Below are 12,484 nucleotides of genomic sequence, written 5' to 3'. Positions count from 1 at the left end.
TTATAGTTTCTATATTCAACACGAAACTCTTGTAGTTTCTCTATTCGGCTTCGAACTAATGTTGGATTCAATACCCACTTAATCTGAATAATTTTGCAAGTGAAGCCTTTTGGCTCTCTTATTTCAGTAGCTTATATCATAATAATGGCGCTTACTCATTTTAAAGAATCTTAGTTTTTTTAACGAAAGGGGGCAGCACAGCTTCATGCTGTTGCATATGCTTTCACCATAAAACAATCGGCTTTCACAAGGACGTTGCGGTCGTGTTGAATGTTTTATTGATAGTTGTTTTCTGCTCTCTGTAAAGAAGTAAAATGAGTGATTATAGTGTATCTCCCAAACGTCTGCAAGATTTAAAAGACATTGCCAATAAGCTGCGGATCTACAGTATTAAAGCTACTAATGCATCGAATTCAGGGTATGATTACTGTGTTGTTTATTACGAAAAATAATTTTGCCTTTATTCTTCGGAAAGTAGGATTCACGGTATCTTGGATTTATGAAAATCCCAGTAGTGTCATTTTCACCCAAACCCAGTATTTATATAATAATAATAATAAATATGTGCGTATGTTTCCGGAATTTTTGACTGCTTTGTGTTTTGATGAAATTAAACATAACTCTACATTTGCCGTGTTTGGTGTTTCTAACTTCCCCGGCATACCAACGAAAATATACTTTTTAAATAACTTGCATGAAGAAATTGCTAGCACTTTTTTTTAATTTTTTTAAATGGATAATTAATAATATTTGCTTTCATTTCGAATCTCCCAGAATATATTTCGAAATCAGGTTGAAATAAAGGAGGAGATGCGCCTTATTTCACTTTTGAAAAATTTGGCACAACAGTTCTTGCACCGGCAGTATCGAAACAAGCGTAAACTGATGATGGTTGATGCGAAGTTGATTGTCTTATCTTCTCCTTCATTTCCATATCTTATTTCTTGCTCCCCCCCCCCCCCCTATCATTTACTCAGCAATGAATTGGTATTTTACTCAGGTATTACAGAAGCGGACCAAGGTAAAAAATTGCATGCCATGAAAATTTAAAAATTTCTCTGGTTTCAGTAATATCTTTTCTTAATATTTTGCATAATTTCCTAATTGAATATATTAATTTTTTTATTTATTACAAGATTAAACATTAAAGTTCGCTGATGATTTCCCTTGATATTTTAAATAAACGTTTATTTTTTTCCCCGGTTCTATTCTTGATCTTGCTCTATAAGTGTGTAAATTATTATTCTTTAGATTAATTACTTGCCAATATTCAGAAACAAACAACAACAAAAGTGGAATTCAAGAAGATATTCAGTTTGTAGATGATTTGAAGCTGGGGAAATTTATGGAAAGCAGTGTTGATGCAGTGGCTTATCAGGAAAATCTGAATAAGCTGGAAATGAATGGGGATGTCATATGCTTTCCATAAATTTCTAAATAGAAGGTTTTGAATTTTGAGAGGCACAGATGGGATACTGCATACTCTGTATCTGGAAATATACTGGAGGAAGTTGAGGAACCATGGGATCTTGGGATTATGGTGGATCAAAATTGAAATTTAAGGTACATGTTGCAAAGGTAATAAAGACAACTCAGAGGATTGCTGCAATATTAAGATGAACATTAATCAGTAGAGATAAAATAGTTGTGATTCTATAGTATAAGGCCTTGATCAGATCATATCTGAACTGCTGTGCTCAAATCTGCTTACTGAGGTTTAGAAGGGATGAAGAGATTTTAGAGAGGATGCAGAGGCAGTTGAAAAAAATGATTTCAGGATTTGAATGCTAACTATAAGGATAGATCAGAAGTCATAGTCTGCAGAGTTTGGCTGATAGAAGGCAAAGGGGTGATATGATTGAGATGTTTAAGTTCTTGAGAGGAATTTACCAGATGGATACAAAAGAGATTTTTGAGATGGTGAAAATAAGAGGCAAGAACTGGAGGGCACTCCTGGAAATTGCATGAAGGAGTGGTGAATAAGACAGAAATATATATATATATTTAAATGGAGAGTGGTTGGTGAGAAGAAGTGCGTTGCCTGAGTATGTTGCGAATACTAAGAGTATGAATGGATTTAAGCTTCAATATGATAGATATATTATATTATAGGCTGGAGAGAGTTTCTGTAAGTTTGTGGACTTTCGTAATATATGTATGCTTATTTCATATTGTAATGTAACATGATATACTTCTTACATAATGTATGTAATTGTTAATGGTGTATATATATCTTTCTCTTGCTTGATGAGTCTTTGATTCCAGGAGAGTTAATGTAATGATAATAATAAAATTATTACTTTTTTTTTTATGCTGCACAGTTCATATTTGCAATTGCTGTTATAGGCACAATGCCTTTTTAATATGAATACTACCACCAACCAAAGGTGGTGAACATGCCAAGTAGAGGGCTAAGGACTAGATAATCTGAACTGCTATAGAGACCAATTATTGTACTTTCCAATAAGTCACTTCATGTCACAGTGGGAAATGAAACAAAAACTAGGATGGAGAGCTAAGCTAGTTAAGCTACCCACTTAAACTAACAAGCCCAGCAAACTATTATATGATAAACAAAGCTATGAATATGTTTTTTTATGTTGCTTACATCCATGAAAGATTATTTGCAAATCCTTAGTACATTTTGTACCATGGATGGGGCTAATGATGTTTTTTCTATTTTTATTAATTTGATATATTTTTAAAATTTGTTTTTAAATAGTCTCAATTCCCTGTTCTAGGGACCAAATATAGAACTTTTTCAAGCCTCCAATAAGCTTGGCAGTGATCTTACACTAGATGCTGAAATCCATGGCCCACCTAAAGACAATCACAAACGTGCATGCCCACAGTGGGATTTGAGGCCACAGCCTGTTGGTTGGAGAGAGAGAGGGAACTCTAAGCACTCGGCCAAGAAGGCAAGCTGGAATGTGAGATTACATTTGCTAAAGTAGTCTTTTTTTTTTTTTTTTTAAATGCGAATACCACCTATGAAAAGGCTGTTAGCTTATAGCCTATTAATAATATGAATAATGACAGAGAGTTGGATAATCTGGAAATCCTGGGTTAATTCAAGCCATTTCAGACCTATGGTAAGTAGGTGGTGATCTTATCTCAGGCAGTGTCATCTCTTACCTAAAGACTTCACAAAACATCCATGTCTCTAGTGGGATTTGAAGTCACTGCCTGTTGGAATTGATATGCAAACCACTGAGATCTGGCTGGTCAAGTGGTTTACATAATTGCTCTTCAACCAGTAGGATGTGGATTCAGATCCCACTCTGGGCATGGATATTTCTGAATATCTTTAAGTTGGAATAATATCATGAGCAGGGTAATGGTCTTGCACTATGTGATGAATCACATTTAGTGTGTGATGGGGCTAAAGTTCAGTTAATCCAAGACTGTACTCTAGAGACCCATTATTATACCCCCCCACCCTCCCAAAACCACTTTGTCACAATGAGATTTGTATCCACAGTTTGTTGGTTGGAACATAGATGCATCTTCAACCAAGATTCTCTTCTGGAAGCTTGAAAAAGTTCCATGTTTGATCTCTAGAGCATGGTTTCTTATTTATGTTAAAAACAAATATAAAAAATAAATGAAATAAAATAAATCCAAAAAAAAATATTAATGTACTATAATTTTACAGCCTTTTGCGTGTGGGAGTCACATAAAATTTACACCAACAAAATTGCTGTTAAAAATATATTTTTAAAAAAGTAGTCTATTCAAGTAAGTATTGGAACAAGTACCTTATTCTTATGTTTACTTGTTCATGTGGTGTATTATACATACTATAGTCAGATGAAGGTTAGCAATTATCTATACAGAAGAATATGAAGATTATATAAGATAGTAAGAGTAATGAATCAAATCCTCTGGCATGCAGTTTCTTTTAACATTTTTCATTGGCTTTTATTAAGGACCACTTTTTTTTTTTCATTTACTAGAACGAAAGCTGTGAAGCTTCGTTTCCTAAACTGAACCTCAACACAGGAATGATTGTCTTAAACTTTCCTGGTTCTGGGTAATAGTCTTGTTAAACAGCCCATATTTTCACATAATTGTTCATCTCTTATTCGTGTTCAAATAATGGTAGTTCTAACTAACCTTTCTTCCTGTACTGAAACTTGTACCATTATTAATAAATCTTCATGGAGTCAGAACACCCATTGTGGACTATCTCATTCTATCAGCAACATAACTCATTCACACTCCTGGCATTGACAACACATTCCGGCAGTGCATTCTATTCACCACTCTCAATATTCTTCTATCTTCTTCATTTCTGTGCAGAACTTCCAAGAATAGCTTTTCCCACTGTCTACTGCATCCTTTTCACATTATAATCTGGTAAAATCTCTTCAACTTAAATATCTCTATTGCATAACCTCTTCTCTACCTGAGATTGTCTTGAAATCCTGTTTTTAGTGTAGGTGGTAGAGGAATTTCATCACCCTGGATGAAACCACTGCCCTGCTTATTTTGAGATGAAATAGCTTGATGAAGTTGCATGTTCATTCTGTGGAGTAGGTTTCCGAGATTTGATCCTTGGCCCACCCTTGTAACTAATGTAGTATGGGTTTGCAACCTTTGTTCTGGGAAAACTGAAAATTTGCTTCTGTAGAACTGATTTGGTTAAGTCTTATCCTTATACACTAGTGAATATAACATAAGTATTTCTGTACCCCCCCCCCCATATATATATATATATATATATATATATACACACACACACACACACACACACACGCACATAATCTCTTTTATGTAAAATATTTACCAAGCATGAATATTTGTGTGATAAATTTAATAATGTTACATTTCTGAGAAGAAATTATTGAGTATTAATGAAAAATAAGCTATACAAAGTTTATTTTTGTCTTTGTATAAAATTACAATTTTGGTAATAAATTAAAAGAAGAGATTGAAATTAATAAAGGAATAAGACAGGGATGTAGTTTGTCTTCAACTCTATTTAATAATTAGCAAAAAAACCATAGTGATTTTAATTATGCATATTCCCCATAGAATTGCTCACTTTTATAATGTGTGTACTACATGGATATACCATACAAGTTTTGGTAACTATGCAAACATTCTTAATTGCTCATGCAGTTCTTGGAATAGACAAAAATGAAAGAAGTGACTTAGTTTTTATAACTGCCTCCATTGGATTATGGGTCGATTTATAACTTAATCTTGCTTTTGAGAACCATCCATACTCTACCTACCTCACCAATGTCTAGCCTCTGGCCCTGCTCCCTCACTGTACCCAAACAATGCCACAATTGTAAAATCAGTTAAAAATGAACCCTTCCATCGGAAACATGTCTACTAAACGAAAGCGTCTCTTGGTTCACGAAAAGTCGAAATTATTCACAAGTGGTTATTTGAACATGGTGCAAAAAATGTTTAAGTATGTAAAAGTTTTCTTTGTCCTCTTCAACAGCATCGACATTATGGAGAAATAAAGATGTTTCGTATCAGTACTGAAAAAACATGACCAAAACAAATTTGAAAAGTGTGTGAGCATAGAAACATCAGTGAAAGATTGCTACAATACTTCACTACACAAAGAAGTACTGGATTTTCAATAGATGGTCAACAGATTAACCTCAAGACTTTGAAATTGTTTATTATTAATACACAGAAATAAATTTTATTTAGTATTAAGTGTACAGGTTTAAAATTATGGACAAATAAATTTGTTTATTATTAAGTGTATTGTAGTTTATACAACCATGTTCATACAAATAATATCCAAGTGTGTAATTATATTATTTTTTCTCTCTATTTAATGAATTTTTTTTATCAAGTTATTGAGAATTAAAAAAAAAAAAAATAGGAGGTAGATTTAACTCATCCCTGATATAGTGAGTAATGATTATGATGAGGAATTCACCAACTACAGCGAACCGCAACTATTATCATCATCTACACCAGCACCGTCTACTGCCCACCACTAGTATTTTCACAGACGATCGCAAACATCCATGCCTACAATGGGATTCGAACCTACAGTCGTTTGGCTGGAGAGTGGATACGCTAACAGCTCGGCCAACCACGCTGACAAAACCAAGCCTTTATAACTAAGTTTGACTGTGTGTGTGTGTGTGTGATTACATGACATCTAGGGAGTTCAGAGACTCATCAAGGGAGGGCATCTACTCCACAGCTCTGTCTCCACAACTCGATCCACCAACTACGACTACATCGCAACTACACCAATGCCATCTACAGCTCGCCACCACTAGTATTTTCACAGACAAACAATCACAAACATCCATGCCCATGGCAGGATTCAAACTTGCAGCCTTTTAGCTGGAGAGTGGATACGCTAACCACTCGTATCCACTCTCCAGTGAGGTCGGAAACAGTAATAAAACATGGTATCTAGCTAACCAGAAGAACCATTATCAGTACAGTGCTGTATACAAATGGTGAGATTATATTATTAAACAATGAAGATGACCTTCAGTTTGAGTTAAATAAGCTAAACAGTACAATTTGAAGATGACCTTCAGTTTGAGTTAAATAAGCTAAACAGTACAATTTGAAGATGACCTTCAGTTTGAGTTAAATAAGATAAACAGTACAATTTAAAGATGACCTTCAGTTTGAGTTAAATAAGCTAAACAGTACCATTTAAAGATTTCACTAAAGAAAACAAAAATCATGGCAATTAATGGTTGAGATCACATTAGATCAAAAATAGTTATAGTAGAAGATAAAATAATAGAACAAGTGACAGTTTAATTATACGGGTTACATAGTAACATATTTAAGAGACAAGGATAGATGGGGGAAAAAAATAAAATCTGTGGAACAATTAAAAGATCACTAGATTAAAAAAACAAGACTAGAAATACTGCTTAAATTTTATAAAATAATGGCCACTCCCGTTTTGTTATATGGTTCAGGTGGATTGTTAAAAGGAAGGATCAAACTGAAATACCAGTGGTGAAATGAGATTTAAGAACATTTTAAGGATGCACAAAATTAGGTCATATAAAAGATGAAGACATTAGAAATGAGCCAGGTATTTACAACTTACGGCCCACCTCCAGAGAGTCCAAAGGACTTATCAAGGAAAGGGCACCTACTCTACAACTCTGTCTCCACCACCCAATCCATCAACTACAATGAACTGCAACTACCATCATCTACACAAACGCCACTCACCACCACCACCATCACTGGTATTTTCACAAACATCTATGCCAATGGTGGGAGTCAAACCTGCAGCCTTTTGGTTGGAGAGCAGATACACTAACCACTCGGCCAGGCCTAATCCTTGATAAGAAGTAGAATGTAAGTAGAATAAATTTCTTATTTTGTAGTTGTTGCCTTGAAAGGAAAGAAATAAAATTTCGCCTCTCATTAAGGCTACATCATCTGTCTACTTATGTATATACAAATAAGAGCAGCCACTCTGGCTGGCCATGATGGAAATTGGGATTATTAAAATATAAGCTAATTTTAGTTTTGCTCACACTAAACAATTTAGTCTCTCCCTCTTTTCATGCATATAAATAGAGGTGTTTGGCTAAATGTTTAAGTTCATTAAAATCCATCCAGTGGTGATATTTTCAATATTCAATTTTAATTCAGTGTTTAAATTAGAATTCAGCATGATTTGCATACTACTTAATTCTTTCAGATTATATCCATACATTTGCAAGTAGTTTATTGGTAATGCTACTTTTGTTGTTTGCTTTGTCTTTTAGATGGCTGTGATGATAAATAGCTGAACATTACTAATTACCGTATTTGCCGGCGTATAAGATGCACTTTTTTTTCTTTGAAAATAGGCCTGAAAAACAGGGTGCGTCTTATATGCCGATACTCAGTTTTTTATTACTTTCATTGCTGGAAATTTTCTCTGCTCCGAGTTACGCGATTTCTTTCTTGCTTCCTTGCGGTGTGTGTGAGAGCATTCCAGTTACATAGAGTTCAGTGGATGCCCATGCGCTGTCATCGACGATCACCACTGTGTTCCTGTTCGTTTAAACTTTCTAATTGTTGTCACGGTTGTTGTGATAAATTTCTGCGTTAAATTTTCTCTAAATTTCTTGACAAATTATGGCTGAAATACGTCGGCATTGCTACAATATTGCATACAAGCTACGTGTGATTGCGTATGCTAAAGAACATAGAAATAGAATTGCATAGAGGCATTTTTGGCCACCCCAACTGAGGAAATGATAAGAACTTGGCAGAATCAGGAAGAGGATCTTAAAAAAAAAAAAAAGCAACTCATAGTAAACAACCAATGAAGTGAAACTGCAAAATCGCCAGAACAGGAGGCAGATTTGAACTGAATACTTGGATTTTAGACCATAGAAAAGTGGGACTTTCAGTGTCTACAAAAATGATTATTTATCAAGCGAAAGCGGCAAAATCTAACAGAGGGATCGCCAACTTTACTGTATCATCATGGTGTTCAAGATTCTTGAAGAGAAACCAGCTATGTATGCGGACTAAAACAAAAATATCGCAAAAGATGCCAGCTGAATATGAAGAAAAAAAATGATTGAATTTCATCGATTCGTCATTAACGCAAGGAAACGAGAAATTTTGAACTTGCGCAAATAGGAAACATGGACAAGGTTCCGCTGACTTTTGATGTGCTCTTAAGCAAAACTGTAGATTCGAAGGGCACAAAAAAGTGTTACTGTTAAAACTTCGGGACACGAAAAAAAAACTCGCTACACGGTTGTTTTATCCTACTGTGCTGATAGGACAAAATTGCCGCCACTATTGATTTTTAAAAGGAAAATGCTACCCAAAGAAAAACTGCTTAAAAGAGTTTGTACATCCACGCAAAAGACTGGATGGATGGAGGAGGAATGAAGTTATGGATAGATAAAATTTGGTCTAGGCGCCCTGGTGGACTGTTGAAGAAGCCTGCCCTGTTAGTATGAAATCAGTTTCGTTCTCACAGAACAGAAGATGTTAAAAATAAACTGAAGGAATTAAAAACTCAGTTAGCTGTAATTCCAGGAGTTCTAACTAGTCAGCTTCAACCTTTGGATGTCTGTATTAATAAACCATTTAAGGGATTTATGAAGGAGAAGTGGAACACTGCATCCAGCAGTCTTCAGATTTCGAGGTTACGCCATCAGGAAGAAGGAAGAGGCCTAGCATTTCACAAGTTTGTGAGCGGGTCCAAGCTTCATGCTGTGAAAACTGAGACAGTAGTTAAATCATTTAAAAAAGTGTGGCATTAGTAATGCACTGGATGGTACAGAGGACAATTTGTATGAGGACTCAGTTTCTGATTTAGAAGAAGTTTCAAGTTTCTCTTCATTTAGCTCTGGAGATGAATTATAGGTTTTGACGAAGATTAAAAGGTGGGTACTCTTTCCTAGTTAGATTAGGTATTTGTTGAAAGTAGGCCTACTTATTACTTTATATTTGAAATACTGTAAATTCATTATAATATTCAGTGATAAAGTTTTTTTCCTAAAAAAATGTGTACAAAAAAAGGGGATTCATCTTATTAGGCTGGTGCGTCTTATACGCCGGCAAGTACAGTATATATACATCAGCACCAAATTCCTGATATGTACCCTCAAGGGGTGTAGAGGTAAAAAAGATGCCAGTGTTCCCAATTTTCGAAATGGCTGAAGTCTGCGACTTGCAGAGGTGGTTGTACAAGGGGAACGAGAAGGAAAATGATTTTTGGTAGTTTTTTTAAATAGGATTTAATGCTTCAAATCTGATATGCTGTGCCCTGTTGAATATTGCTGACTGATAATTTTTTTCCAGTTTATTTTCTTAATAAGAGTAGCCATTGATTTGCTGTTGCTATAGTACGAGGCTTAAAAACTTTGAGATGTTTTTTAATGAATATTGTTGCGTGACACCTCCATGGATTCCGAACCAACAGAGGAACTAACTTGTCTAAGAATTATTGGGGAGAAAACACTAAACCATGGTGGAAAGTTGTTTTGGGGATTTCTAGACTTTGAAATGGAACATAAAAGGATTTTTGATATTATAGAAAATATTGATATTGACTCTTATGACTTGGAAATTTTAAAGAGATTATATTGGACACAGCGTCAGAATGTGTAATGGAGAGGAAACAGGAGAATTCCCGGTGGAGAGAGGAATTAGACAAGGATGCAAGTTATCACCATTATTGTTTAACCTTTATAGTGAACAGATGCTTAGAGGCACTTGAGGATGTAGAAGAAGGAATAAAAATAAATGGAAGCATATCTTAATAACTTAAGATATGCGGATGATGTAGTGGTGATGTCAAAAAGTGAAAATAGATTACAATAAATTGTTCAAAGAATTAAACTCGTCCAGCAGCATCTTCTTGTTAGAGGATGCTGCCGGGCGAGTCAAGATACTTCAATGGACTCCTCAGGACCCATCGTATGTGAGGGGGGGGGGCGCCACGTAACACTAAACAATCCACCATCGATATACATACATCACTCACTGTTAATTATGCCTGCGTTCAGACCGGTTGACTCTTGTGTGAGCAAAAGCCCTTCTAGAAACCACTGTTTTTGCGATTGTATGCGATGGCTCAGTACACACACACACACACGTTCATAGAAATCGCATCACCTTACATCAATATAATTTTTAGTAGTTAAATCGTCATTTTCATTGGTTTATCAATAAATATTTCGTTTTATTGCATCATCTATCATTCCCAATGGTTTTGTATTATGTAATAGTTGCTGCTATTGCGTCAGAATAAATAAAGGCTATATTTCCTTTATTTATTCTGAAGCTATATTTCCAAGAGCTAGTTTTTGCATTTTCGTGTTGAGATCGCTATGGATAGTTACGTGCAGTTCCTCGCAGAAAAAGTCTGATTCAAGCTTTGAATAGAAAATGCTATTCCTTTCGTAAAGTAGCTAAAAGGGGTGTCCTGTAGTCAAACAATATGGCTGCTGTCGAAAGTGAAGGAAACCTGAAAAGGAGACAGGAAAAAAAGCCACTCTCTACACCATACCATGATTGAATTTTTTCTCTGATCGAAGACGCTTAGGGGAAAAATTCAACCCTAATTGTCTGGTGTTAGCAGTTAAATTCTCAGCCAGACAGATGATCTGGGATTGCATATCGTATCATGGTGTTGGTCACTCGAATTTCATAAAAGATTCAGTGAATGCACAAGTCTACAAGAAAAATTTTGAACTGCTACCTACTATCAGAGACCATTTTACGTTAACGACAAACTGCATCTTTCAGGATGACTGCCCCTTATCATAGGTCAAAAAGTGTAAATAATGCTATTATATATATAACCCTAAAATGTACTATACGAATTCAGTTTAGTACTGAAAAAAAGCTTTAGTTTTTGTTGTAGATTAATAAGTAGCTCAATGAACACTCGATTCAGCGATTATTGTGGCCAGGAAACAGCCCAGATCTGAACCCCATTTGAGAATTTCTTGTACGAAATGGAAACTGAAATACACAAGAAGAAGCCGAAAACATTTCGGGAGCTCCAAGAAGCCATTATAAGGGTATGGAACCATGTAATGACAGTTGCATCCATCATGAAATTGATTTTGTCAATGCCTTGCCGATTCCAAGGCAAGAGGAAGCCCCACGAAGTGCTAAACATAAAAAAGTGAATTTTTAGCTTGATTGTTAGTAAAACTGTGTAGTTGAACTCGATTTTGATATCGGTATTTGTTTTTCCGTGAAAATATCGCTGTACACTCCATTTTGAAATATTTGCAAGTTTGTCATTTCTTAATTATGTCACATCCTGCACTCAAAAAAAAGCCAAAGATTATTATTATTATTGGATCTCCAGGGAGTCCAAAGACTCATTGAGGGAAAACATCTACTCTACAGCTCTGTCTCCACCAACTACAACTAACCCCAACTACACCATCTACCGCTCGCCACCACTACTAGTATTTCCACAGACAATCGCAAACATCCATGCCCACGGCGGGATTCGAACCCGCAATATTAATCAAAAATAAAAATGTTACATTACTTTCTTCATTATTTGTGACAGTCAGTGTTATTATCCCTTTTCAAATAAGCATTCAAATTTACTTGAAAAACATGGTTACAGCAGGTGATGCAGTTTCTATGAACATGAGTGTATATAAAGATTATTCATATCATGACAAGAATTGAACCAGTATTTTTTACTTGTAGGGAGCATTGCATGTCATTCTTCGAACTACACTATGGAAGCCTCAAACATCATAGGTGTGAATTGCATTAACAGATAAATTAATAATATAACATGAAGTTAATAAATTAACTTAATGCTAATTTATGATAGCAACTTATTTTCCTGTTATATATAATGCGATTCCGATTTTAAGTGTTGGAAAACATATAGTAAAGCCCATTTATATGACTGCTGGTTTCTTGAGCATTCCATTGGTACAAAGTTAAAAAAATGTATGACCAAGTATGTTCGTCTTTACCCATTCACGAATGGTATTGTCATAAAGCTAGGAAGGGGATGCGGTTG

At 35.2% G+C, this 12,484-nt stretch overlaps 1 protein-coding gene across 1 annotated transcript in view; it reads left to right on the top strand.

The window, feature by feature from the left end:
- Positions 1-227: 227 nt before the first annotated feature.
- The window catches only part of LOC150108415 (transketolase), a 154,403-nt gene continuing 142,146 nt past the window's right edge, over positions 228-12,484 (top strand). Inside the window, exon 1 of the mRNA XM_090415830.1 lies at positions 228-418. Coding sequence (XP_090271956.1) covers positions 315-418 — 104 coding nt within the window. The 5' untranslated portion in view covers positions 228-314. The remainder of the gene's footprint in view (positions 419-12,484) is intronic.

The sequence above is a fragment of the Typopeltis vanoorti genome, chromosome 3 (assembly GCF_054136105.1).
Source record: "Typopeltis vanoorti isolate ZY-2024b chromosome 3, IOZ_Tvanoo_1.0, whole genome shotgun sequence".
Taxonomy (NCBI): domain Eukaryota; kingdom Metazoa; phylum Arthropoda; class Arachnida; order Uropygi; family Thelyphonidae; genus Typopeltis; species Typopeltis vanoorti.
The sequence above is the reverse complement of the archived record's forward strand: the minus strand, read 5'-3'. Positions and strand labels throughout refer to the sequence as shown.